General features: G+C 45.2%; 1 protein-coding gene across 1 annotated transcript; it reads right to left on the bottom strand.

The window, feature by feature from the left end:
- Positions 1 to 379: 379 nt before the first annotated feature.
- Positions 380 to 27,762, bottom strand: LOC125435385 (hyaluronidase-4-like). Its single transcript, XM_048501585.1, has 5 exons — positions 26,818 to 27,762; positions 22,714 to 22,803; positions 19,231 to 19,555; positions 3,433 to 3,706; positions 380 to 425 (listed from the first exon to the last, which is right to left on the bottom strand). The coding sequence occupies exons 1-5, from the start codon at positions 27,760 to 27,762 to the stop codon at positions 380 to 382; spliced, it is 1,680 nt and encodes a 559-aa protein (XP_048357542.1).

Below are 27,762 nucleotides of genomic sequence, written 5' to 3'. Positions count from 1 at the left end.
CTCGGGCAAATATCATATACCACAATGGCCTGGCTGAGGAACTGTCAGATACTGGCTAATGTATCCACTATTTGCAGGATCGCTCCAGTTTGCTACACCTCATGCTTTCCGACTATGCAAATTCTAGGTGGCTGAAACTAGTTGAGGGAAAAATCAATGCTCTTTTGGCTTTTCATTAGAGTCGTTAGTCCCTCTTTCCCTATCAGAAGTGCATACATAGCTGCTTGAAAACAAAGCTATTAGAACAAGAGTATCGGGATATGATAACGGCTGCGAGGAAAACGTGTTCCCCCCTGACCCTGCTTATTCCAATTGAACAAAAGGACACATGGCCAATTATTTTACATTGGATCCACCAACCCTAGAATTAAGAAGAGCTTTAACGCTGGCCAGATTCGATGTATCTAATACCTTCTATGTCTGCTCTATGGCAGATATCAACAAATTGATAAACAGAGGAGGCTATGTTACCATGCACAACATGGGTCAGGTTGGAGACTTGCTCGATCTAATACGCCCTCAACTTTCATTGTGTGTAGCCAAGGTTTGCAAAAAATCACGTGAATGTCACAATCTGCACTTGTCCCATTTTCTGTATAATAATCTAACCCGATGCTCTTAAAGATACCTATGCTTTTTGAACAACATGGATCCCACAGTGTGCGAGAATGTAGCAAAATTTCGTAAGCTAGCGAAACTTGATAATAGACGTAAAGCAAGTCTAGATGAATACTCAATCAGAATGTCTATGTATTATGACCACATATAGCCAGCAGTAATTTTTCTAGCTTCTATCAGTATCCAATGACGTTTAAGTGAGTCAACTTAGCTGAAAGAATGTTTTATAGTTACAGAAGGACCATGTATATATTTTAGTACCAGTGTCTATGACTGTGAGCAATGGTGGGCAGGTTTTGTATGCTTGTTTTGTATGTTTATTTTATGCCAATAAAGGCTTGTTACTTACTATTTCCTTTAAAACCATCCATAGCTTTTCATGATCTACACAGTTGAAAGGTTTGCTGCAATCTGAAACACGAGCTGATTTTCTTCTGAAATTCTTTCATATGCTCCAGTAACCAGTGTAAATTTGCAATGTGATCTCTACTGCTTCTTCCTTTTCTGAATTCAGCTTGAACATCAGGTATTTCTCATTCTACATAAAGTAACAGTCTTTTTTGTAAGATTTTGAACATCACTTTTTTCATTTGAGAAATTAACGTGACTAGCCAATGGTGCTGAATGTGACTAGCCAATGGTTGCTGCAAACTTGGATGTCTCCCCTTTTTTGGGAATCAGAATGTAAATTGATAAATAAAACAATGGGTCATTGTTTTGTTTTCCATCTATGTTGGTATATTCTTGTCAAGAGTTTGATGAACTCTATGTCTGTGGCTTGGAACAGCTTTATTGGTAAGCCAGCTGCTCAAGGTGATTTGTTTTTCCCAATTGGTTTCACTTCATTTTCTAAAACGGTAGGTTCTTCTTCCAAAGATTCTTGTTGGAAAAAATCTGTTATCCTTTCATCTCTTCTGTATAATTCTTCTTCCCACTTTTTATTTGTTTTGTTCAGTTAATGTATTTCCATGTTGATCTTTCAGCATGCTTATCCATGCTTTAAATTTCTCCTTGATTTCTTAAATTTTGTGGAATAGATCTCTTGTTATCGCTCTTGTTCTCTCTGTTGTTCTCTACTGTTTCCTTACACTGGTTACTGTAATAGTTCTCTTTACACTGCTTTTAGACTTTTGATTTTGTTTCTGTCACCTTTTGCTTCTTTTCTATACTCAGCAATTTTAAGAGTTTCATCAGTCATCCATTGAGGCTTTTCATTTCTTTTTTCTACAGGAATAGTCTTCTGTACATTCTTTCTTGAGAACATCTCTGGTTTCAGCCCACAGTTCTGATCCACATTCAATGAAATTAGTGATACAAATTGGTTCTTTACATGGTCTTTAAACTCTTCAGGAAAGTTGCTTAGATTATATTTTAGGGCTATGAATATTTTACTGTTTTTCTGCAGTTTTATTCTAATTTTCAATATTAACAATTCATGGTCTGTTCCATAGTCAGCTACTGGTCTTGTTTTAGCAGAGAGAATACTGCTTCTCCACCTTCTGCTTTCAATTATGTAATCTATTTGATTTCTATATTGGCCATCTGGAGGGATTCAAATATACAAACATCTGCTTGGTTGTCTGAAACATGTGTTTGCAATGAAGAAATTGTTGTATTCACATATTTCTCTAGACTTGGCATATTATCTATGGCTTTATGAGTGCTGTTATCTGGGAAACCAAGAATGGGGTTTACATATATATTGCCTTTCTTGTGCATCTCCCACCCCTGGCTTGAGCGCATACTTGAAAAATACAAAACAGAGAGGGAGATTTAACCAAATCAGTCTGTATTGAGTTCAGCAATAGACAGGCAAGGCAAGAAAGAGACAAACATTTCAGGATGGAAAGTAAGAAATCAAAGTCCCATAAATCCAGAATGCGATGAAAAGAACTTTAAAAAATACTCGTAGAAGTGGTCATATTAACTACGGTATATGTATCCACCTTTGGAACCCTACGTATGGGTATGTGTACAGTGTCCCCAAGGAAAATAAATGAAGAGAGTGCGGAAGATGGAAGACAGGTGTTACCAAAGAAAATGTTAGGTTGTCTTGTCAGTGTGAGGAGGAAGAAGCAATCTAACTTTGAGCAAAAATGAAGGGAAAGAGGCACAAGAGTGCAATATGAGGCTTTGGGAAATTGGAAGGAGCAGGTACAATAATCAGACAAGGTTGAAAGGTGGTGATGGAAAGATAGCATGGTGCCAAAGGACTAACTGCACAAGGAGGGGATAAGGATATATTTCAGATGGAACAAGAGAGAGTGCTTGAACAGGGCTCTGAGACAGAGAGAAAGGGGACTGGGTTGTGGGGGGATGATTGTACTGACAGAGAGGGGAACTGGTGTAAAAGACAGGAAGAGAAAAGTGGTGGAAAGTGACATCAAGTTACAGCCACCTTATGGCAACCACCTTGGGCAAGAGATGAACAGAGGAAATTTGCCATTGCCCCATTCAAGGAAATAACCTGGCGCCTGGATCATGCCAAGAACTGCCAAGGACCAGGAGGACTGCCCAGCACATATTCAATATGCCTCATACGGTTATACTTCCATATCTGCTTTAATTATACAAGTTCAGGAGCCTCTCTTGACTAAGCAGAATCTATAGTTTCTCAAGTGTGGCCCCCAGCTATGAATATCTAAGTCCATGGAATGGGGTCACACTGATACTAAACAGATTTTCCTGCAAACATGAGGGACTTCTCGGGTTTGCAAAAGAATGTGACATCTTTAAAAATACATTGGTGGATTGAATTCCCACTAAATAAAAAAAAAGCATTGTTTGGTCATGTCTTTTTGTTTGCACACTTACCTTTTTCCTTCCAGGTGGATGACACCAGGAGGCTCTTTGGGCCCAGGCATGTTGGTGTCAAAGAGGCTATCCAAGCCCAGCTGCAGCAGCAGTGTTCTGGAGGCTCTCTGGGTCCAGTATCTAGGAAGCTCTTCAGACTTGGCTTTGGCATTAGCTTCCAGAAACCACTCTAGATCCAAAGCAGCTCCTAGACAACACTGTGGCTGCAGCTGGACCCAGAGGCTCAGGGGACTCACTTCATGCTCAAAGCAACTTCCAGACACATCTTCCATAGCTGGGAAGATATGGTAATATAAGAAGGGTGTGAAAGAGAGATGGGGGGATGGAATTAACAAGAAGGGGAAGAAAGAGGGGAGATTGATAGAGAATGTTTGGGGCAAAAGAGAGGGATAAGTTGACAGATAAGGTGAAGAAAGGAAGAGGAAGAAGAAATAGAAAGCGGAGTAGGTTGACACAAAAGGGGAGGGGTGATTGATAAAGAAGGGATGGGCAGGAGAGGGGATATGTTGTCAGATAAGGGGAGATGGAAGAAGGGATAGTCAGAAAATGGGAGGGGAAGAAATAAATGTGGTAGGTTTACAGAGGAGCGGGGTGGAGCAAGAGGGAACTGCGCCGATGCAAGTGTGTGCCCTGCGCCCCTGCCACACCACTGCCCGCCCCACCACACCCCAGAATGCCCCATGTCCTCATACTGGCGCATGCCCAATGCATCGCACACCCCCTGCCCCCTTGGCACTATGCAGAGGAGAGAGGGGAGAAAAAGCAGAGAAAAAAGAAAGGGGTGGGAAGGTGATTGACAGAAAAGGGGATGGAGAGATTGACAAAGAAGAAGTGGGAGCAAAAGAGATAGCAAGGTAGACTGAAAAATAAAGAAAGGGAGAAAGTGGGAAAGATTGTTAGAGAAGGGGTGAGAGGTAATGAAGCAAAGTGAGGAAGCAAAGGGGGGGGATGCGCTTGTAAAATCAAATGGTTATATGTAATAGTTCATTTCCATTAGTGAATAATCTTCCACTGAAAGAACAGACCTTCTTCCAGGATTTCTTTCAAGGACTTTTTCTGCCAACATGAGACTTCTTTTAGTGAAGGATTACTCACTTTATGAAAAAGAACCATTAGATCCAACCATAATAAATAAATGCAAAAAATATGTCACTTCCATCATATTATCAGCATCTTCATATACCCTAATTGGCATGTTCATACATGTTCACTTGGAAGTAAGTCCAACTGAGTTTAGTGAGATGTATTTTCAAGTAAAAAGCACGCACTCAGAATAGTACAACTCTGCCATTTCAGAGCAACTGTTCAATGACCTGATTCAGTCATGATCCACAATATGTGGCACAGGACTATCACTACTGTCATTACATCTTACATTTTACCTTATATTTTACCTTAGGTATGTAGGGCATTTCTACACAACAAACACATTCATCTTCTACAAGATGATCTGTCATGGCTTGCTCCAAAGAATCCTAAGGACTTGGGCTTTTGCGAGATTGCTGAGAATGTTCGTAACTCCTAACCTGGGTTGTTGTCTTTTCTCAACAGAGTCCCTGAAAAGTTAAACATCATTGAGTAAGTAATCAGAATGGTAGACAGTACAGTTTTGCTTGAAGACAAATTGAACAGAAAAGTAGAATGCAATCTATTTACTGCTAATGTAGGGAAGTCTATTTAAAATAACTTTAGACAAGACCCAAAGTTAAGCAACATTAAGTTCCACTGATCTGGGGAACTGTGTCATTAACTTTCCAACGGAAATGAGACCTACAAGCATTAAATTTGGGATAGATTAAAGTGGTTTCTGTTGATCATGTGTACCGAGGGTTGTAGATTTCACAACTGCACTTTAATAAGAAACACATAACAAATGAATATTAACCAACTCCCCAGTAAAGTATGAAAATATAAAAATCAGCAGGAAGTTTTGAATTTCTTCTTGTCTGGCAACACATCAGGGTTGTGCATCCAGAAAAAGCCAAACCAAAAATAAATCCAAAAAAGCTGTTTTGGCTTCCCCCCCACCCCCCACATTTATGTTTGGCCAAAAAATGGTGAAAATTCAAGAGAACCTAAAAGTGGATCCTGAAACATTCTGATTTTTTTTCTGGATTTTTTGTAGGTTACTTCAGCCTACCATCGTTTTTAAAAAATGGGAGAACTCCACACACACACACACCCCACCCCCACACACACTTATCTGCTGAAGCTGCCTCCAAAGTCAACATGGATTTTTGGAGGCTGTGGAAGTGCAGAGCTGAATGCTGGGCTTCAGTTCATCCTTGCCATCTCCAAAGCCCCTTTGAATGCCCAGCTTGGCTGAACTGAGTCCACCATTCACCTCAGCAGCTCGGAGGTTTAAGTTTCAGATCCGGATTTTTTTTTTTTAATAAAAAGCTATGGGGGTTCACCTTTCTTTTTCCTGAAAATTTCCAGATTTTTAAAATTGAACCTGAAAAATACTGGGAAAGGTGCATACCCCTATAACACATTCCCCCCGAGGGAAAATCTAGTATCCTTTGGTTGCAGTTTCTGCTGTAGTTCATTATAAAATATGTGATGTGGAGCTTGTTGTCCTGGCATAGATCTTTTAATTTAAAAGATATGGCCTTCAAGCCCTTGCTTCTGTGAAGGGAAGAAATTCCCAGAAACAATTTTTGTTGGATTCCATTTCCACTATGAGTGCTTTGTGGTCCCCTTTGTGCTCTCCTCTCCTTGCTTTGCTGCTATCTGACTTGTGTCACTGCTAAATTGCTGTGCAGCTGTGCAGTATCTGTGACAGAACAGTTGCCTTGCCGCTATATCTACATATGCTCAAAAAAGATCATTGATTCTCCTCAGGATCATCAGTGCTCAGATCAGGTATTTGTTGCATGAGGACCTAGCACTCCCATGTGGAGGCACACAAATGCACATGCATGGAATAACCCTTAACAACCACACAGACCTAGACAGCCCCAGATGGTTGAAGGAGAAAAGTGTTTATTCGCAGGCATTGGTTAACTAATGTTTTGCTCACTCTTTGTTTAAAAGATGGGCTGCCAAACAGTGTTCAGTAATGACAGGTTTGAGGACAGGCTATGACAGCTAGAACCATGTCTCGTGCATCAGCCCTTTACACTGTACTGTTTGAACACATAGAAAGTCACTTGGCCCACAAGCATGAGCTGTTCCTGAACCACCAGAAAGCTCTATGAAAAACAGGTTTCCTGCTTGCAACCAGAACATGAGTCAAACTAGTCAGTGTTCAAGAGTCCTTAAAAAAACAGACTGCTATTCTGTGGGGCAATTTTCAGTAAGACACACAATTCAGGAGACTGTGGAAAGGGGTGGGGGAGACTCAACAAAGATTGCCCTAACTCTTGCATCAGGATCAGATAATTCATGCAGAACACCTCCTTTTATTACACCTACACCCCTTCCCATGCAGCACTGGTTGATGGAAGGCTGGACTTCAACCCATTTGAAAAAGTCAGATAAATGTTGCATGGTTGCTCTTTTAAAAAATTGATTTCCAATTTTTTTTACGGCTATCATTATATAAAATGAAATCTGTATTATTTTTCTTGGTTTACTAGGCAACACGTGGGGGCTGGGGATCTCCTGAAATTACAACTGATGTCCAGGCTGCATAGATCAGATCCCCTGTTTTATTTGGAAGGCGAACTTTATGGCATTACAATCTGCTGAGGTTCCTCCTGTCCCCAAACTCTGCCCTTCCCCCATTCCACTTCCAAAAGCCCCATGAATCTCCAAACCTAGACACCTTGAAGAACTGATACTCTTCCCAGGCAGTATGCAATAGGATACCATCATCAACTGTATCAAATTTCTAAGCGATCCATGAGAATCAGCAGCAACATACTTCCCTGGTCTATCTCCCCATTAAGGGTTTCTTTCCCATAAAACCAAAGAAAACCTGGAACTGATCACCATTCTCTCACCTCCCCTACAGCAGCACATCCAGGACTGGCTAGTAATTTTCTAGATCTAGAGAGAGCTCGTTTTTGGCAGTATAAAAGCTGCAACCGAATAACCGGGGGCAGCCATTGCTGCCGGGGTGAGCCAAGGAGCAAAAATAAGTTGCAAGCATGGCTTGGCGGCATGCTGCAGAAACAGGGTGCATTGATTGGCTCCCGGCCGGTAAATATAAGAATGCCTCACCCAGACCTCGCCCTTCCCGGCGGCGACACTCAGAAAGGCGTGGTGTGCAGACTGAGTCGAGCGTAAGGCCTGGAAGGAGCCTGGTCTTGGCTATTCTCCCTCTTGCTTGGTCTACTCCTTACCTTTTCTCAGCTTCCCCTTCTTGGACTGACTTCACCTGTGCTTACTTTCTCTTCGTTCCTTTCCTCTCTACCACTTCTTCCCTATTTTCACTCTCGGCTGTTGGCCAAGTCTCAGCTTCGCCACAATGGGTCCGAAGCAGGCGAAGAGCAGAGAGCCCTCCCAGGAGGACCTGCCACCTTCAGGCAGCGCCTGGGCCCTCCTTAACAGGGCCCTGCTGCCGCCGCGGCCTTGGGCTTATCCCCTATAGGCAGGGGCAGGTCGGCGGGTTCGGCGGCGCAGCCTTCTTCATCCGGGGAAGTGATCCCTGGGGCACAGCAGGGCCCTGGCTTGGCGTCCGCCTCCTCCGTGCCTGCTGGTGGTACAACTCCCGATCCCACCCTGGTCCGGAATTTGGCGGACACGCTGCTTCATCTCTCCCAAGCTCCCTCGGCGAATGCGGGTCCGGGAGTCCACCTGAGGACCCCGGGCGGATCAGGGGACCCGAGCCATCCGGTGTCAGCGGACCACTGGCGTCGGAGAGAGCCGGTAGGCCCGGGACGGCAGAAGAACTCCAGCTGTGTCTCTCCTGTGAGCGGTAGCCAGTCCACGCCGGTGGGATCGGCGATCCGATGAGCCTCCTCCGAGCGGGAGGGCCGGAGGAAGAAGCGGGTCGTTGCGACACTCCCCGGTGATCCCTCCAGGCGGATCGCCCAGCTCCTCTTCATCGGGTGGAGTCAACCCGATGAGATGATAAGAAATGCAGAGGCTAAGCGGGGAGTTCTGGTTTCAAGGGGAGAAGGTCGCCTGCTCTCCCCCCCTGGCTAGCAAAAGCGCAGACGCTTCTTCGGGGGTTGGAGGCGCCATTCCGCCGGGCGCTTGGTCCCCGACGACAACGCCGGAACCCTCCCGGGTCCCACGGCCTCCCCAGGAAGCTCCGGGAGCAGGCTCTCGATGGGTATTACGTTGGGCGTATTCAGATCGGCCTGGGCGGGCGGGAGGGGAGCAAGGGCCCCAATCTGTCGAAGAGTAAAGGCCGATAAGAAACAGAAAAAGGATCCGGCAGCGGCCCGGACAGCCGGTAAGCAACGAACTGGTTGCAGAGGCTTTACTGAATACCTGGCCCTGATAGCTGCCGCTTACCCCCCCTGCGTCGCAAGTGGCACTTGACGCATCTATTATGGCACACGTCGCTGCGGGCCCGGTCCTGGTCGCGGCGTAAACCACGCTGACCATAGCAACCTATGACGAGGCTATCCAAGAAGAACGCTTCCCATAAGAGACGCTTTCGCTGCAGGACCCCTCATCCACGACCAAACATGGGATGAAAGGTGCGTGGTCTCAGCTTTCAGCTGGGCGAGTTTCATAAGAAGAACGTTGGAGCCCTCCGCCACCCGAGAGGTCCCTCCCCAGAAGCTACCTGGGGCCGGGGGGGTGGCGAAAGGGACTTGCTGGGAATTTAATAGAGGCTTTGCCAGTGACCAAGAATGCAAGTATGATCACGTTTGCGACCCAATATGTTCTGGGAAACCACAGCAGGAGTGGGCTGCACAAGAGGCCAGTCGGCCCGCCTCTCCCTTTCCGGCCAGGCTCCGGGTTCTCTGGCGCCCGGGCCCTCCCAGAAGGATGCCGGCGGCCAGGGCGGTGCTGCTGCCTCCCAAAAGCATTGAAACTCCAGCCTGCGCATGCAGTTGAACCTTGACCCCCACACCCGGTCCCGGCTGGGGGGTGCTGCATTAGACTGGCTGCAGCATTACTCCTGACAAAGGGTGCAGCACGCTTAACTTTGGGGGATGGCTTTGCAGCGGGTTTCCAGAAATCCCATACCAGGGGTGCAGGAAGGCCTACCAGGCCGAACAACTTAAAATCGGGTCCTGGATCACCCGGCCGGACGGTGGGTGGCAGACAAGGCTGGATAAGGAAGTGAGGGCCGGGTCCCGAATTGCGGTCCCTACAGCCAACCTCCCACTACCACCAAACCCTGAGGGTCTCCCCCATTGGCGTGAATTGCCTAAGAAGGCCCCGGGGGAGTTAAGGCCTTTGATACAACACCTCTTCCTATCCCCGGCGGCGACTCAGTTAGCGCATTTTTATAGACGGACCCGGGGGCATGCACCATCTTGCTTGAGTATGCCACTCCTAGATGAGGCCATCAGCCTCATCAGGCAAGCTGGCCCGGGGTGCATTACTGGCCGAAATGCGATATCCAGTCCGCCTTCCGGCTCCTGCCCATTTCTCCCCTGGATTTTTTTTGGTGAGCTGTTGGGCATCCACTTTTCAAGGGGCACTGGAGTGCGTGGACAAGGCAGGCGCCCATGGGATGCTCCATAGCCTGCAATGCCGCATTCGAGGCCTTCAGCACTTTTCTCCAATGAGGCTTTCAGGCAGAGGGTGCCTCCTCCGGGGTTGGTAGACACACTACTTGGATGATTTCCTCTGTTTATCGTGGGCAGGGCACCAGGGAGTGCAAAGGTGCGCGCACTGGGGGGGCCTTTCAAACTGGCTGGCAGCCCGAGAATAGGGGTCCCTCTGGCTCCCCAATAAGATTGGAGGGCCCTTCGCCATGCACCACCTCAGCTACTTCTAGGGCATACAGCTGGACCACGGGTCCTGACGGCACGTCCTCACTCCCCAGAGACAAGCTGATCGCTTTAGCCAACCTAATCCAGTTGGATCATGCCCTCTTGGCGAAAAAATGCAGAGTTGCGCCTGGTCCAGTCCTTACTGGAGTCACCTTAATTTTGCCTGCCAGGGTTGTGGCACCAGGCAGGGCATTTCACTGTTTCCCAGCTGGCGCAGGTCTGCGCTGTCTGGCTACAGGTCCCCGACCATCACGTTAGGGTTACAAAGGGACTGAAAAAGAGGACCTTAAGGTTTGGCAAACCTTTCTCCAGGGCTTTAATGCGCATCTTCCTTGTGGCAGGCGTCACCCAGTATGGGAACCTGTGCGGGCTGGAGCCAAGTACAGGATGCATTCCCTGACTTTTCCTCAGTACTGGACGCCGGTGCGTTTCCGTGTATACTTCCAGGGTCACTGGAGCACAGGGCCTTTGGCCTGCATCTTGGCTAACGCACTGGGAATCACCAGGGACCTCACCCTTTCTTGAAACTGTTTCCCCATCCTGGTGGCGAAGTGCACATCTGGCACGACTGTTGGGCTCCTCGGGATAAAGAGGTTCGTTCTCTTCTGGTGCCACAACCAGAGCCCGTCGTGCGTTAATGGTGCACAGGCGATCAGCAAATCTGCATGGGTTATCACGACTGAGTGCGTGATCTTGTTCTTACCTAGCTTGAAGTATAACATCTCCTTTAAAGCTGCTGCGTTCCAGGTTTGCAGAATGAGATTGCTGATGCCTTATCTTGCCCACAGCAGGTGAATGCGGCTTCAAGCGCTTCTGGCCCCCGGGGCAGAGCTGTTCCTGGCGACAGTGCCGGCGTCCCTGTGGAGACCTTGGCAGCGAACTTACCCGTCCATCACAGGTGTTTTGAATTCGTTGTTAGCACCGGCCAGCGTGTAGACAGAATACCGACAGAGCCGTCGCGTGACTTCCAGAGCTTCACGCCCCGCTGACGACAGGGCGGCTCCGGTCCCACAGTGGGGTGGATACAGGCCTCCTACTCTGGAGTACCTAGTTCACCTCAGCATGGGAGGGCATGCGATCCACGATCCATGGGGGTGCAGCTGGCCGGGATTGCATTTTATTGTAGGAGTCTCTGGCTTCCCGGATGTAACCAAACATTTGATCCGTCCGACTGGCTGAAATTTGAGCTGGCTGGGTGGCACTTTCGGGCCCCAGCCATAGGGACTTCAAAGGCGCCGCATCACCAGGGAGGTGCTCCGGGCAGATCACGGGAAAGTTGCGGCAGGTGTCGCGCTTCACGCCTTCTGGCAGCCTGCTCGGCATTTACAGCAGCTGCTTTCCACCCTGGCGCATCGCGCGGGCTTTCAGGGCACCGGGCGGAGCTGAGTGGCCCCCACCAGGGACCGGCTTCCAGGCACAGGTGCTGCAGCGGCAGCACCTGGTGTAATCGGAGACATGGTCTATGCATGGCTTGCTTCCATTCCAAAACCGGATCAGGGAGGGCCACGGTGCGCCTGGAGTCACGATGCCCGGTGTTGCTAGGGTGATGTGACCTGCCCCCTTGCCTCCACTAACTTTCCGCAGACTTGGCTCTGGCCTCCACATGCCACGGCAAGGCGTGGGATGCTCCTGGTGCACGATACAGGATGGGTCCCCCCCTCACCCAGGATTCCAGATGCTGGTGGTGTTTGGAGGAGGCTTGCCTGGCGAACGGGCAGGGTTGCCAGCCCGCGAGAGGATTTGGTCTCGCACTCCTTCCAGGGTTGGGGCTGCCACAACTTGGCAGCGCAGCAGGAACCTTGTTCAGAACCCATAGACAGAAGATCCGCACCTTGGGCAGGTGGCTTCCGGATGCTTCCGGGCCCACATCACCGCCCTCACTGCTTTAACATGTTAGATTCCCTTTCCAATGTGCCTCCAGGAGATGCCGCAGACTGTTTTCCGACAGGTGTGGGTCGTGGGGCACAGACGTCATCAATCAAGCTGGGGACTACGCCTGCTCATCCGACTGGGGCCCACGGCATCTTGGACTCGCAAGGCTCCATGTGAGAATCATGTTCCTGGATTTGGGAGCAAGGGAACATGCTGGGGACGAGCTTGAATGCAAGCTGATTGAATACATTTCCAATTGGCCACACTGGACATTTTAGTCAGTCCACCTGGGGAGGAGGGGACCTCCCCGCCAGGTCGGACCTTGAACTGAGATGGAAGCGGTGGCCACTCACGCCACGGAGCCTGGCGAAGCACCCGGCCCGGCATGACTTTGGTGTGGTCAGATCTCCTCCAGCGGGTGCACTGGAGGGGGGCGATGGACCCCGCAGCCGTGGACAGGGCCCGTCAGAAGGTCAACAAGGCGCCGCCGAGGTGGGTACTCTCCCTCGGGGGGAGGCGGTGGCCGGACCATGCAGAGATTTAACTCGCGAGGGATAACGTAAGATCTGTTCGAGCCAGATGGTGTCCACCGGGTCCCGGTGGGGCTTGGACCTTTGGCTGCAATCAGTGAGCTACACGCTCCTCCGGTAGGTGAGGACCAGACAGGCTCAGGCTTGATAAGCTTGGGCAGGGAGGTGCGAGAGGGGCAGCTCGTGGCGGGTTTGACAACGGGAGTCGCACATCTGGGAGAAAACGAGCCTTCCGGGCCAGGTTCTCCCCAGGCTTGTGCCCTGTGGAAGGGCGGGGTGGGGCCGGGCAGGCTGGCAGGCTGGACAGGCCGGGCCGGGCTGCCCGACACCCCAGGGAGTGGGGGTGGGATTCGGGCCGATAGGCGGCCATGGAGCTTAGCCGGTGCCCGACACCCCAGCAAGCAAGGAGAGGGAGGGCGGGCCGGTAGGCGGCCATGGGCTTAGCCAGTGCCCGTCTCCTCAGCAAGAGGCGGGAAGGGTTGGAAGCCGGAGTGATATCTCTTGGGGCTTCCCTTCCCGACAATTTCCCAATGGAGATTAGGATGTTGGGATGTCGCTTAACCCGTTTGCCGCCCAGCTTCATTTTGTACATAGTTGAAGTTTGATCATGTTATTGATTAATATATATTAATAAACTGGGCTGCGGCCCATTCCTTCTCCAGCCTGTCGTTGTTGTGTCTTTATTTGAGCGAAGAAAGGTCTCACCATCTACAGCAATCAGTTTAAATAAGATTGTTGAAGTCTTAAATTATGCTGCAGGAATAGAACAGCAAGTACATCAAACACATTGTTTGTTTAATAGAGAGAATTTCTCAAAATATTAGTAAGGCTTCCTTATATAAAAAGAAGCCTGTACAAAATCACCTAGGCAAATATGCACTTGAAAAAATTGAAAAGATACTCACTAATACAGCCACTTTCTATTCCCAATTGTGAGAAATCTTTACTTTTCATTTCTTTGCTGCCCTCTAGTGGTTACTGTTTTTGGTCAGATTTATATGGCAATTGTTTCTTAAACTTCAGTTAGCTGATGCACAACATTTCCCCAATACAACTGGGGGGGGGGGGCGGGCTCTTCTGTCTTACCAATTAAGGATTCCTTTTTAAAATTCAGATCATATCATTAGCTACTTTTCGGCTTGGGATACTATTATGAGTATGCATAGACGAAAGTAATTAGTGGGGAGCTTCTTTCCCAATCACAACAGTCAGCATCTTCGAAGGCCAAGCAATTTTACCAAGGGTAAGTTCTGATATTTTGTTAGCAGCAGCTATGAGCCCACAGCCCATGCACTAGAAGTGCAATCACGTGGACTCCAAATATGACTTCTTTTAAATTGCAAATAAATAATCCAAGCCTATGAGGTATTTTACTTGAGATAAGGGCACTGTGAGCTCAAGCTTTTGAGCAAGGATTACAGCATCGCTGTACAAAATTAAAAAGACGTGATTGGAGCACTTTTTAATCTGTTGATTTCAGTGGAAGGATTCAAAGCATGCTTAAATATATCTACTCCAATCCCTTTTCAAAGCATATCACATTGACTGATTTCTGCCCCATTCTATATTCCTGATTTATACACAAACTTTGTGACCTGGTTCATTAAGAGTTGTAATGCATTTAATATATTTTAAATATTTTGTGCTCTCATCTTCAATTGTTTACTTACAATATACCTGTTATAGGCAGACACTCACCAATCAAAGTCAAAAACAGTCAACAGTCAATCTAGCAGTTTAATGCACACTAGGATATCCAAGCGCAGAACACAGAGGGGTGTAGCAAAACTAAGTCAGAAATACAAAGTGAGGTTAAATCAAGAATTAAGCTACAGAAACAAGATCAGTGGTTTCCCAGTCAAAACACAATGTTGTTGCCACACCACAGGTTGGATTCCAGTCTCTTTATATACTACCCCACCCACCAGTGTAAATTCCATACAGCTGAGTTACCTCAGTCTGGCTCCTGAGAACACTTCTCATTGAGACCAGCTTGCTTCAGAGTTGCCAAGGGAGCTCACATGGCTAGAGCGAGTGTGGAGGAAGTTTCATGATGAGGCTATATGTACATCTTATGGGACATTTATAAAAGCCTATGAGATGGTGACGAAGAGGGCAAAGAGGGATTACTTTTCGTCTTCTCTCATGCCCACTAGCTCTCACCCAGCACAATTATTTCATATTATTTAGCCATTGTCCTCTTTGAATGAGGGCTCAAAACATACCCAATTGGCACATAGCTGTGAGGCTGTTATGAGCTTTTTTGTGGATAAAATCATGTTGCTCTGCCATGACCTTCCTGCCACCTTTGAGACAATTAGCGAACTGGAGGCCCCATTGCCATCCTCAGGTCCTTGTTTCGACCAGTTTTCCTTGCTCTTTGAGGCTGACAGGGTTCTAGCTGCTGTTAGACCTATGACCTGCCCTCTGGATCCATGCCCCTCCTGGTTAATTCGAGCAGGCTGGGAGGAGCTATGACCCCACCTGTTGAGTATCAACAGGCTGTGGCTCTGAGTCTGTGTGCTCTGTCTGAGTCTCTGGCCCTAATCCTATTAGAAGCTTAGGATCTAAGTCTGCTGGCATTGCCTGAGACTCTGGGACAAACCAGTACAACCTCCCATGTTTGATCCCTCATCTGAGGGGTCCCTAGCCATGCTGGTCAGGGTCATATCAATAATTCGTGAGGAGGGAAAGTAGAATGGTATAACCCAATCTCATCAAATCTCAGAAGCTAAGCCGGGTCAGTCCTTGGAAGGAAGGCTTCCAAAGAAGGCTCTGCAGAGGAGGGCAATGGCAAACCACCTGTTTATCACTTGCCTTGGAAGTCCCTTGTTGGCATCACCATATGTTGGCTGTGACTTGGCTGCACTAAACACATACACACAATATAACATATACATGAGTTTGGCCTTGAGTATCTCATGAATATATTGTATAAATCAACTTTTTTAAAACAGGAAAGAGATAATAGCTTTGGTAGTTTCCGCACGGGCAATTAATGGCGGCCTGGAGACGGCAAAAACGCCGTCTCCAGGCCGCCATTCACATAGGGGGCGCAGCTGCATCGCAGCTGCACTGCCCTCACGCCGCCCGGCCGGCCTGAAGCCGGCGTTTCCCCAGAGCACTTGGAAGCGCTCTTGTTGGGGAAACGCCGCCGTGAAGCCGCTGCCGAGCGAACGGCAGCAGCTTCACGACGCCTCCCCCACCCGGCATCTTTGGTTTCCTATCTCCAGGCTCCTCGGGCATCGCCGCCAGGGCTGGGGACACGCCCCCCTGCCCTGGGCCGCTGGAGCAGGCGCACAGGGCCAGGGGGCGTGTCCCCAGGCCTTGGCAACGCGCCGGAGGCCCCAGGGACATGCCGGGTTGGCCGGGCGCCGGCACTCCGTGGTGCCGGCTGCCCGGCTGTTTCCAGGACCGTCCGTGCGGACTGTCCCAGCGTTGTCGGGTCTGCGCGAAATGCACCGACCTAGCCGTTTCTGCCTCCGTGTGGAAACGGCCTTTGTCTTTTTCTTGAGAAAGCAGAAGTGTGTCTTCAACTTTTGATGATGAGGATGATGATGTATTTGAAATGCAAATTTCTTTTAGGACCCTCCCACTGTGAGATGCAGCCTTGGAAGAGCTCAGGAAATCACTTTTATGAGGGAGAGGAGTGTAATCTTTTGTAATGTATATTGTATGTATGCCAGAGATCCTGAACAAAAGCACATATAAATACATACACATTCACAGGGAACATTCCTAAGCATGTATGCTCAGAACGAAATCCATTAAGTAGGGCTTTCTTCGGCTTATATGCCAGTCAATACCTTTCTCCCAGTTTTGGTAGTAAAATTAGGTGCCTCAGCTTATACACGAGTTTATATGGTAATTACAGGTTTTACAACATGAAGTGCTATGTATTGAAAATGCTTTTTGTGCATTTGATGAATCAGAAACACTACTGATCCTTACACTTGAGGCAGAATTGCACCAGAGTCATAGTTCATGTAGGCTGCACAATAGATGGTAGGGCTTCCAGGATTGAAATAGCAACCCCTGGGGGTATTTTAGGTTGGAGCCTAAGAGGGGGAGTGGCATTGATGCTGCGATGTCACTTCCAGGCAAGAACCCAGAAAGTGATATCCCCCACTGAGAACTATATGGTAGAAATGCTGAAGACAGTTTCATTTAGGACTAGCTTAGTTTTTATTTTTAATTCTAAATTGTGGTTTTTAATATGTTTTCTAACTTTTATTTATATTATTTTATTGTGTTTCTCTATTTGTTTTTTTTATACTGTGGGCTGCCTTGAGCTCTGCTAGAGGGATAAGCAGCTAATAAATATTTAAATAAATAGTAAAAAAAGTGGATCCTGCTAGTTTTGATGGATCTCCTAGAGTGGCCTTTATCACTATTGACCATATTATCCTATTGAATCACCTCTCACACAGGGATGAAGGGGCACTGTGTTATGATGGTTTAAGTACCATCTAGGAAGTCAGTCTCAGAAGAAGTTGGGGGATCTGTGCTCCACCCCATGGGAGTTGGTCTGTAGGGTTCTGCAGGGTTCCAACTTCCATCGCTTCCCAAATGTTATCTTTATGACGCTACCGGGAGGTAATCATGAGCTATGGGCTGCAGTGTCACTAATATGTAGAGCAATGGTGGCGAACCTTTTGCACTCCAGATGTTATGGACTACAATTCCCATCACCCCATGCTGGCAGGGAATTTGCCACCACGGTTTGCCACCACGGATGTAGATGATACCCAGCTCTACCTATCTTTTCTACAAATTCAGAGGATACTACTGATTTTCTGAACTGATGCTTGGAGTCAATAATGGGCTGGATGAGAGTGAACAAGCTGAAACTTAATTTTGACAAGACAGAGGTTCCATGGATTAGTAGAAAAGCAAACTAGGGACTTCAGATATCTCCTGCTGTGTATAGGGTTATATTCCCGTGGAAAAACAGGTTTGCAGCTTCAGAGTACTTGACACAGCAGTCATCTTAGAAAACCAGGTTGCTGCCATGACTCAGAATTCTTTTGCTCAGCTTCAGCTGTACCTGTTCCTGGTTTGGTCAGATCTAGCCACAGCGGTCCTTGTCTTACACCTAGACTGGATTATTGCAAGGTGCTATGCCTGAAAAGTGTTTGAAAGCTGCAGCTGATGCAAAATGCTGCATTTTTTCTTGGTTTTGTTCTTTAAAGCCCTACATGGCTTAGGACCAGGATATATGAAAGACCATCTTTGCCTATGTTCTTGCCTAGGAATTAAGATCACAGGAAGAGGCCCGCTTTCCCATCCCACCAATCAAAGAAGTTTGTTTGGTTGGCATACAAGGGAAAGTCTTTTTGGTGGCAGTCCCACAATTATGAAACAACCTTCCCAAGAAAGTGTGTGGGCTTCCCCACTGTTGATTTTCAGGTAGCAGTTGAAAACAGTCTTATTTAGGACTACACTTAACTAATTTAGTTTTTATTTATTGGCAATACTAATTGGAAATCTTACATTGTTGGGGTTTTGTGTCTATGTGTGTTTTGTCCTGACCTAGATGGCCCAGCTCAGATTATAGAACTTAAGTAGAGTAAGCCTTGGTTGTTATTTGGAGGGGAAACCACCAAGGAATACCAGGGTTGCTATGCAGAGGAAGACAATGGCAAACCATAACTGTTAGTATCTTGCTTTGAAATGACTTAACAGTATTTTATACACATAGGTGTTTTTGATCATCATTGTTTAATTTATTTTATAAGCCACCTTGATTTCTGCAAGGTAGAATGGCAGCTAATAAATGTTTTAAATAAAGAAATAATTGTCTCAGTGTCCAAGACATTCTAAGAATTCCCCCAAGCTCTATGAAGCTTATGGCTACCAATCTTGATCCTCTTTGATCTGAGATTGCAAATGCCTTAACAGTCCAGGTGCTCGGGAGCAACAGCCACAGAAGGCCATTGCTTTCACATCCTACATGTGAACTCCCAAAGGCACCTGGTGGGCCACTGCGAGTAGCAGAGAGCTGGACTAGATGGACTCTGGTCTGATCCAGCTGGCTTGTTCTTATGTTCTTAAGAGATTTGGGGGAGGTTCCAAGTTGTTTTGTATCACCTCCATTTTTTTCTCTCACTTTTCCGCCAAGAGAGCACAGGGGGCACAAAATGAGGGAGGGTCAGAACCGAGTGGGTGAGAACCAATGCAATGCTATCCTCATGCAATATAAATACGGCAATGGAAAGCTACAATCTGGAAGCATCTACATTTTCAGAATCTTCTTGCTCTAATAATCATCAGCAGACAATTCCTTTCCTTGGCCCAACTTCTTCTATGCATTGATTTTAAGTCTCTCATTTTCTGAAGCTCCTATTTTACGAACACCTAGTTGACAGTAATGATCCAACGGCATGACAATGGTTTGAAATTCTTCTGCCTCCAAATTTGCTGATATGATAGACTCTAAAAGCACTCAGTGATTAAGTTGAACCTAAAACATCAGGAATTTAAATAGTTTAAAGAAATCAATTTTATCATAACTACTATTCCAGAGGAGAGTAAAGTGGCTGAATTGCCTGGTTGTGTGCCTGAAGTTTTACCTTTCCTGCAATCAGGTCCTTTAAAACCTTGGTAACAGTGGCAGGTGAATTTTTCTGACATGATTTGAAGGTCTGAGTGTGAAGCTTTCCCTCTCACAATAAATCCCTGATTTTCTGAGGCTTTGATTTGAAAGCTGCTGGGGTTTAAATGAAGGTAGTCCAAAGATTTCCAGTTTCTTCGTACACATCGGCCATTATTCTGACACAGGTGCCTGCTGCACACCTCCACAGCTCTGGTTACATTGATGATGTAGAAACCCAGCTCAGAATCGATGAATTGTTTCACCTTTGTGCAGTTGACCTTTCAAAGAGAAGATACAAGATATTCCATTGTTTGAGACTGTAGCATACTTTAAGGACCATCTTCATATTGTCCCCACCTGCAGAGCATGGTGAGCAGAGACAGCACTTTATCAGTGGTGGCCCCTTTCCTTTAAAATGCTCTTCCCCTTGAAGTTTGCTTGGCAGCTTTCCTTTATTTTAATTTGTTTTTTTTTTAAAAAAAACCCTGTGCCCGTTATCTACCCAAATAGGGTCCCTACTAGGTAAGAAGGCCAAACAGTTCTTTTTTCCAGAATTTTCAAGTGAGAAGTTTCATCCTTTTTTGCTATTGTAAGAGTTACTACTTGCTGGAGGACTGTTTTATCAATATAATTTTTAAACTGTTCGGTTTGTTGTGCTTTTATGCCCTGACTTGTTTTTTTATTTCATGTTGGCATGTTCTGTTTTATTATCTCTGTCTTATTGTCTTGGTCTTCCTTTTATTGTGAGCCACCACAAAGAAGTCTGAAGAAGCAGCAAGCAAATGTTCTAAATAAATAAATAATGGCAAATGCCAACTATCAAACTCATAATAAAACGATCCTGCCTGTGTATGAGAATCCATATCACATACCTATTTTTGTGGCTTGGAGCAAAGTAGAAGAAGATGACCAGAGAAGGGTTGCTGTGGAACTCTTCCCCAGGAGGTTTCAAATCCCCAGTCTCTCATCGAAGCTCTCTGGGATACCTTGTCCCAGTCACGCTTATTTTACCTAACCTGCCTCACAGAGTTGTTGGGAGAGTAAAATGGAGAAGAGAAGGATGCAAGCTGCTTTAGGTCCCAACTGAAGAGAAAGTTGGGGTATAAATAAGTGCCTGGAACCTTCCCAATTGACAATTAAGTACCACTGAAAGACTGTTTTGTCCAACTGTCGGTTCCTTTGCTTTTCTCTGTTGCATTGATTTGGTGCGGGAGGTGTTTGCTGTTATTGACATATCATGCCTCAGAAATTTTAGTTTGCTGTGGATTAATTGTTGTTGAGCTTTTAGATGCTTTGAATCCATTTTATTTGGAACCAATATATTTAGTAAATTATTATAATTATAAAATAAAGTAGCACAATAAAATTGCATCAGGGCTATGTTACACCAAAGGAAATGGATTAACATGTTTTAGTTTTTTAAAATGCCAGATAACGTTTTAGTGTTTTAAAATGCCAAATGTTCTTTCAGATACACTGCAAAACTGATTGTGGCAGGGACATCTTGTCATATAGAATTGAAAAAAGCTGCAGCATCTAAAATTTCCTAAAATGATGTCTTGTTTCAGCTTACTAGGTCAAAGAACACTGCAGTGATTTGAAGGAGGGAATTCTTGTTTTTATTGGTTTTAAGTCTGCCCCTCTCAGTGCAGGACTGCACCAGCACCAGAAAGTGGACCTCCTCACTCTAGATTGGGATGCCCAAGCCAAATCAATAGCAGGAAAGCAATCTAAACAAATCGGTAATGGCAGGTATAAAAGCAGATAAAGGAAGTCAAGAAGAGTAAAAGCTAAAGTGGTTAGCAAGACAAGAAGTAGTCAAAGGGAACAAGATACAGTGCTGAAAGTGTGCCTAACTGTCAAGAAATAAAATAGACAGGAGGAAAGTTAGATAGTAAGAAAAGCCAGTCAGGGAACAATGGTATGGTTTGTGGAAGCTAGTCAAGCAAAACAGTGGTGATTAACAAGAGTCACAATATTCTAAATCACTTTCAGTCAATGAGCTTAGGAGCATATAGCACTGCTTAGGATGGCATTATAAGGGGGGGGGGAACTCTTGACTAAATGACATAGGTTTGTGACTAGGAAATCCTGGCAGGTTAGAAAAAGAAAAAAAAGCCTGGCTTTTTTTTGTTTGGTTCAATCTGATAAATACTAACCTTGAATAAGTACCTTATCCTTAAAGAGGTAGGCAGTAAATCCGTCTGACCAAAAAAACAAAAAAAGCGCCATTTTGGCTTTTTCAGAGGGGTTTGGTCTGAACAAAAAACACACCAGCCTATTCAGCAGCCTAGCTCTGGAAAAAACAAATAGGTTTCAGCTTTCTTAGCTGCTTGTAATTCCTGATCCCAAAAGTAGCCCTGAGATTCCTGCTCCCATAGGCAGCCCTCTCTTCCCACTTGTGAAGCTTGTTCCAGCTTTGCAAGCAGAGAGGCAGCCAGCCAGGCTGCCTGCAGAGATTAGAAGCCCCAATCTCCACAAACCCTTCCTCCCCACTTGTGAAGTCAGTTTCAACTTTGCAAGTGGGCAGATGACCCCACACAGATGAATGCAGGGGTCAGCTTAACCAATCCCTGCATTCAGCTGTGTGGAGCTTGTATTTTTCAGGTTTGACTTAAAACCTGAAAAAAATCAGGAAAATCAAAAAAGCTAATACAGAGCATTTGCTTTTTTCAGCTTTTCAGGTCTTTCAAAGCTGAACCCAAAAATTACCAGAAAAAAAAGTTGCCCACTCCTAGTGGGCAGCAATTCTATGCAAGACTACTCAGAAATCTGCCTCATGCTATTTAATAGGACTTGTTCCCCAGAAAGTATCTTAGAAAGGCATTCATAAGAGCCGACCATTTAGAGAGCAGTTTCTTGCCTATCCTTCCTCACTTCATAATAGAGTTCTTAGCAGATTTATGATTGTTGTGATGAAAATCTCTATTAAAGGAACAGGACACAACAAACTAATATTCTGCTTTATCAGTTGTGCCTTCAAGTCCTGATTCCTGCAACTTAAGGATGCTGAGAATTCTTTCAGAAAGCTTTTGCTCCCACTACAGAAGTACAGTTCAGGAGAAAATGACTGTTAAATGAAGCAATTCATGGTGCATCAATATCAAGAGAACAGCAACAGTCTTGGCCTCAAGATGGTGACATGTTCAGTTTCATTGGATTTCATGTAGATCTAACTAGCCAGGCATAGTGATCCAAAACTTCAAAACAATGGTCTTACCACTCTTGTCCCATATACTGCTTCCCCTCCTCAGACTGCATAGTGCAGCCCATGAACAAACTGTGTGTATCATCATGATCTAGACTAAATGAGAATGAATTAAACTGTAAACGAATGAATTAAATGTAAACAAAGCAGAATAGAAGAGCACATAATATAAATTCTGCCTAGTTCCTTGAATAACGTGACCAAGTTAGAATGAAGACATAGACTTACCTCCGATGAAGTTAAATTCATGTCTCCCCAAATAACAATCCCGGCCGCTCCCAATGCAGCACTTTCTCCAATAGTACTAACAAGATCTTGCTATAGTTAAAACAGAAAAGAACATTATTCCTCTATTATGGACTTCTTGCCATGCAGTCCCAAAAAAGTCAGGAGGCAAATAACTAGACAAGAACCTGGAGGCAAAAATAAGTTAAGAGGGACCAATCCTGTGGGAACTAGATTAGCATCTCAATGGTAATGTTACTGATAATGAAGAACATTGTGTAGCCTACCTCTATACTATCTAACATGTGGATCAGAACTGGGGCAGGGAGGGACACATGCTCTGCCCCAGGTAGTCCTACTACGTGAAACTGACCTCTCCCATATGAAAGGTTACCCACAGAGGTAGAGAATATGTCCTGTCTGGGGAAACTGACAGTTGACGCTTTTCATGGCATATAGGTAAACAACATCACACAGTAAATAAGATCCCATTGAACCTCTACTAAAAAGACAGGAGTTGTTTTTTCTCCACACAGTTGGCAACCCTACTTGTATGTATGTTCTTATTAATTCTCAAAGAAAAAAAATAGTCTGCTGTGATGGACTGCACTGTTTGGATGTGCTGGGCTGTCAAAATTTAATTTTTCCTCAGCAGCAGAGAGCCTCGAATGACAGGCTGCTCCAAGCAGGTGATTGGTTTATCTCAGAAGTGCTGAGAGGGGAAGTCCATCCGCTAGAGGTTATTGGATTTAAATGAACTGATGGCAGCCAAGAAAGCTAATGGGATTTTTAAGCTGTCTCTGTTTTAGAGATTGGTACGCTGCTACTGAATTTTAAGGGTTTTAATTGTTTTTAATTATTGATTATGGACGTTGTTGCTGTAAACCACCTAGAACCCTTCGGGGATGAGGCGGTCTATGAAATCCCATAAATAAATAGATAGATAGATAGATAGATAGATAGATAGATAGATAGATAGATAGATAGATAGATAGATAGATAGATAGATAGATAGATAGATAGATAGATAGATAGATAGATAGATAGATAGATAGATAGATAGATAGATAGATAGATAGATAGATAGATAGATAGATAGATAGATAGATAGATAGATGGGTCTGAGTTGACAATAATGGGTCTGACGTGCCCCATAATATTCTTTCAAGTAAGCTAGTGAAATGTGGACTAGATAATGCTATTATTAGATGGATTTCTAATTGGTTGACTGACCGAACTCAAAGGGTTCAATGGCTTATCTTCATTGTGGAGGGAAGTGACTAGTGGGGTGCCACAGGGTTCTGTTCTGGACCCAGTGCTATTCAATATTTTTATAACCGACTTGGATGATAGAATAGAGGGCATGCTAATAAAATTTGCAGATGACACCAAAATAGGAGGGGTATCTAATATCCCAGAGGATAGAGAATTCAAAACGACCTGGACAGATTAGAGAGCTGGGCCAAAACAAACAATGAATTTCAGCAGAGATAAATGTAAGCTACTACACTTAGGCAGGAAAAAAAATGAAATGCACAGATATAGGATGGGTGTCACCTGGCTTGACAACACAACATGCAAAAGGGATCTGAGAGTCTTAGTAGGCCACAAACTGAACATGAGTCAGCAGTGCAATGCGGCAGCCAAGGAAGCCAATGCGATTCTGGGCTGTATCAATAGGAGCATAGTGTCTAGATCTAGAGATGTAATTGTACCTCTCTATTCTGCATTGGTTAGACCTCACCTGGAATATTGTGTACAGTTCGGGGAATCGCAATTCAAGAAGGATATTGACAAGCTGGAATGGGTCCAGAGGAGGTCAACCAAAATGGTAAAAGGTCTGGAGTCCATGCCCTATGAGGAGAGACTTAGGGAGCTGGGTATGTTTAGTTTGGTGAAGAGACGGTTAAGAGGTGTCATGATAACCATGTTTCGATATCATGTTGGTGAGGGAGCAAGCTTGTCTTCTGCCGCTCCAGAGACTAGGACCAGGAGTAATTGATTCAAGGAAAAGGAAAAGAGATTCCACCTAAACATCAGGAAAAACTTCCTGACAGTAAGGGCTGTTCAATAGTGGAAATCACTACCTCAGAGTGTAGTGGAGTCTCCTTCTTTGGAGGTTTTTAAAGAGAGACCCTATAGGAGTGCTTTGATTCTGTGTTCCTACATTGCATGGGATTGGACTTGATGGTCCTTGAGGTCTCTTCCAACTCTATGATTCTGTGATTCTATGGTTCTATGTGCACAGTTGACTCTGAGGTGAACTGTGTGTCCCTTGACTGGTCTGGTTAAAGTACTGCCCTTAAGGTTTCTAAATGGTTAGTTGAGAATTGGGGATTAGAGAGAGTTCCCAGACTAGGGATTTGAGTACTGAAAGGAAGATACTAGCCTCTTGGGAAATCTGAGGGAGTCAGGGAATATTGTCCAAATGTACAATAGAGTGTTTTCAAGAAAACATGGGTTTGACAACCTCACAATACATTTATCCTAAATAATTTTGTCGACAGTTTCAAAATCTGTTCATGAGTCTGATTTCCCCTGACTTCCTGTTCTTGTTTAAATAAAATCTGATTTTTTAAAAACTATTCAAGAAAGCCTCATGCCATTCTATCGGTGTAAGAAATTCCTGCCTCTGAGATAAAGGAAAGTGAATGAGGGTCATCATATATGCATTCCTTGTTTTTTTCACCTTCTTTTTATATAGTATACCATTGGGAATGATGGCTATGATTGGTATAACCCCATGTTAGGCCCCTTGATCCTCCTGGCATAACTCTGGCATGGATGACGTTAGCATTTTTTAAAATGCTGGAAGTGCAAATAAGGTTACAAGCTGGCCAGGAAAAAAATATCCAGTTCTGTGGAAATAGGCAGTTGAAGACTCTTTCAGCAAAATCTATTACTCAAACTGTGTTCTTTTTCTTGGGGTGGCCTCGTGAATATAACTGTCCAAAACTTGTGATATGGTGTTGTAATCAAGTATTCAAATGCAGTGAAAATGTCTTTCTAATTTGTTCCCTGGTGTAATATATTAAAATAGATAGGAGTTTAGTATCATCTAAAAGACTAACACAATTTTATTCCCACATAAAATTTCAGGAATTAGCACTCACTTCTTGAGATGCAGTAAATATATCCTGAGTTTGTAGTCACTAGTTGAGGTCTAACCCTGTAAAGTCAGTGGTCTTCTTTTGTAACGTTCTTTAAAGAGTATGGCGTTAACGCATGTTCATGACAGCAATCGAAAGTCAGCTAAAATAAATAACTGTGCATACCCCAGCATATTTTCTTTCACAAATGCAGTAAACAATGATGAAAAATGTTAAACAATGGCTTGAATCCAACCATCCTTTGCCTGGAAAGGCCACAGATTTTTCTCACACTCTTTTCTGTTTCTACAGATCCTTCTGACCACCCCTCATAACTTCACGCATATGGTCATGGGACTGTTGCAGAAGAAGAGACAAGCAGCCCAGAGATGATTAGATTACTAGCCCCAGCCCCCACCCCCCAGTGGAGGATGGGGTGAGGTTATAGATCCAGGTTGGGAAACTCCTAGGGATTTGGTAATGGAGCAGGGGAGAACAGGGACCTTAGTGGGATACAATGCCAGGGAGTCCACCTTCCAAAGCAGTCATTTTCTCCAGGGAAATGTATCTCTGGAGATGAGCTGGGTTTCCAGGGGATGCCTACATCCCATCTGGAAGAACAAAGGTATGAAATTACCCACTCCCCTCAGCACATGTACACTTTAAGAAAAGGGAGGGGAAAATCCATCTTCTTGTCCCTCCTCACTCCACCCCCAGCCTCAATCCACTGGCTTCCATGACAGTGGCCTTAGCAATGGTTGGGAGGGGTTGAGGAACAGACAGAAACAGCAATATTTTTGTCCAGTTCAAAATCTGACATAGATATTTTATGAGTAATCCTCACAGTGGCCCTGATAAGGTAGGCTCGTATTAATATTAGTGGATAAGCCACTAAGCCTGAAAGATAGCAGACTGACTAAATCAACCTGATGAGTTCTTGGTTTGAACTGAGTTCTTCCTGACTCATACCTTGTTGCTCGATACCAGCTGGAAAGCAGCAGCAGCCTAAATGGCTTACCTTAGACAGAAATAATAAAGGCTCATCTTTATAGTCCAGTCGAGTATATACAAATACTGGAAGAGTATAATCATGGGATGTCATGGAGGCAATCCTCATAGATTCATTCACTCTAAACTGTGAAAAACGCAGTATATTTTCACTGTTGCCAAGGGATTTTTTCAAACTAATGGAAGGATACAGAGCAGCACTGCTGTTCCAGAGCCAGGAGAGTTCATTATTCCTCAAAACTTCACTCTCTGGACAGGAGCCAGTATAGTTCTGTTCACAGAAATTATAATTGTGGCAGTCAGGGTACAAGTAATACCCCCATAGGCCCTTAGGCCTCCTCTTAATCCCAAGTTCAATGGTCTCCTTCATGAAAGCCTTCGCACTTTGTTCAAAGGAAAGTTTTGCCAAATATTCAACAGTGTTTGCAGAGACATTCACTCGCATCTCAGAAATGAGTTTCCTGGACTGTCGCCGGTAAATATCCTTTCTGCTCCAGTTACGATCCCACTGCGGCCTCCAGTGTTCCCAGTCAATGACGGCTAATCCAGTGAAATCTTTATTAGGAATATAGTAGTTAATGTCACGGCTGGCTTTCTCCAGATGGGCTTGCAAGCTGAAATTCTGAGGTAGACCACCATTAACAGGGACATTCTGGGGAGTGTACCAAGGGTAATATCCCAGCCTGTTGACATAAAAGATAGTCACATTCTGTCCTCTTGCTCTGGCAAATGGGCTTCCAATTACATGGAACATTCTGAGGTCAATGGTAACATTATATCTCATGGAACAATGATTAGTTGGTGCATTCCAGGCAGCTATAAAAGGCTTCCTTTGGAACACCGGTAGCTGAGTGGGCTTCAAGGCAGAAGACCAGATAAATGAAACCTGTAACCAGGCTGAAAGATGGACCTGCTGGGTAACAGATAACAATATTTCAGTTGTCAGTAGGATCAT

The sequence above is a fragment of the Sphaerodactylus townsendi genome, linkage group LG06, assembly GCF_021028975.2.
Source record: "Sphaerodactylus townsendi isolate TG3544 linkage group LG06, MPM_Stown_v2.3, whole genome shotgun sequence".
Lineage (NCBI taxonomy): Eukaryota > Metazoa > Chordata > Lepidosauria > Squamata > Sphaerodactylidae > Sphaerodactylus > Sphaerodactylus townsendi.
This window is presented reverse-complemented; position numbering and strand designations above follow the sequence as displayed.

What these genes read in the sequence shown, in the direction of transcription:
- LOC125435385 (XM_048501585.1), bottom strand. Translation starts at nt 27,762, where the DNA reads ATGATCCTACTGACAACTGAAATATTGTTATCTGTTACCCAGCAGGTC. An exon ending in TGAATTTAACTTCATCGGAG is followed by an intron (nt 19,556 to 22,713) that starts GTAAGTCTATGT and finishes TCTCTTTGAAAG; the next exon opens with GTCAACTGCACAAAGGTGAA. An exon ending in ATCCACCTGGAAGGAAAAAG is followed by an intron (nt 426 to 3,432) that starts GTAAGTGTGCAA and finishes TATCTGCCATAG; the next exon opens with AGCAGACATAGAAGGTATTA.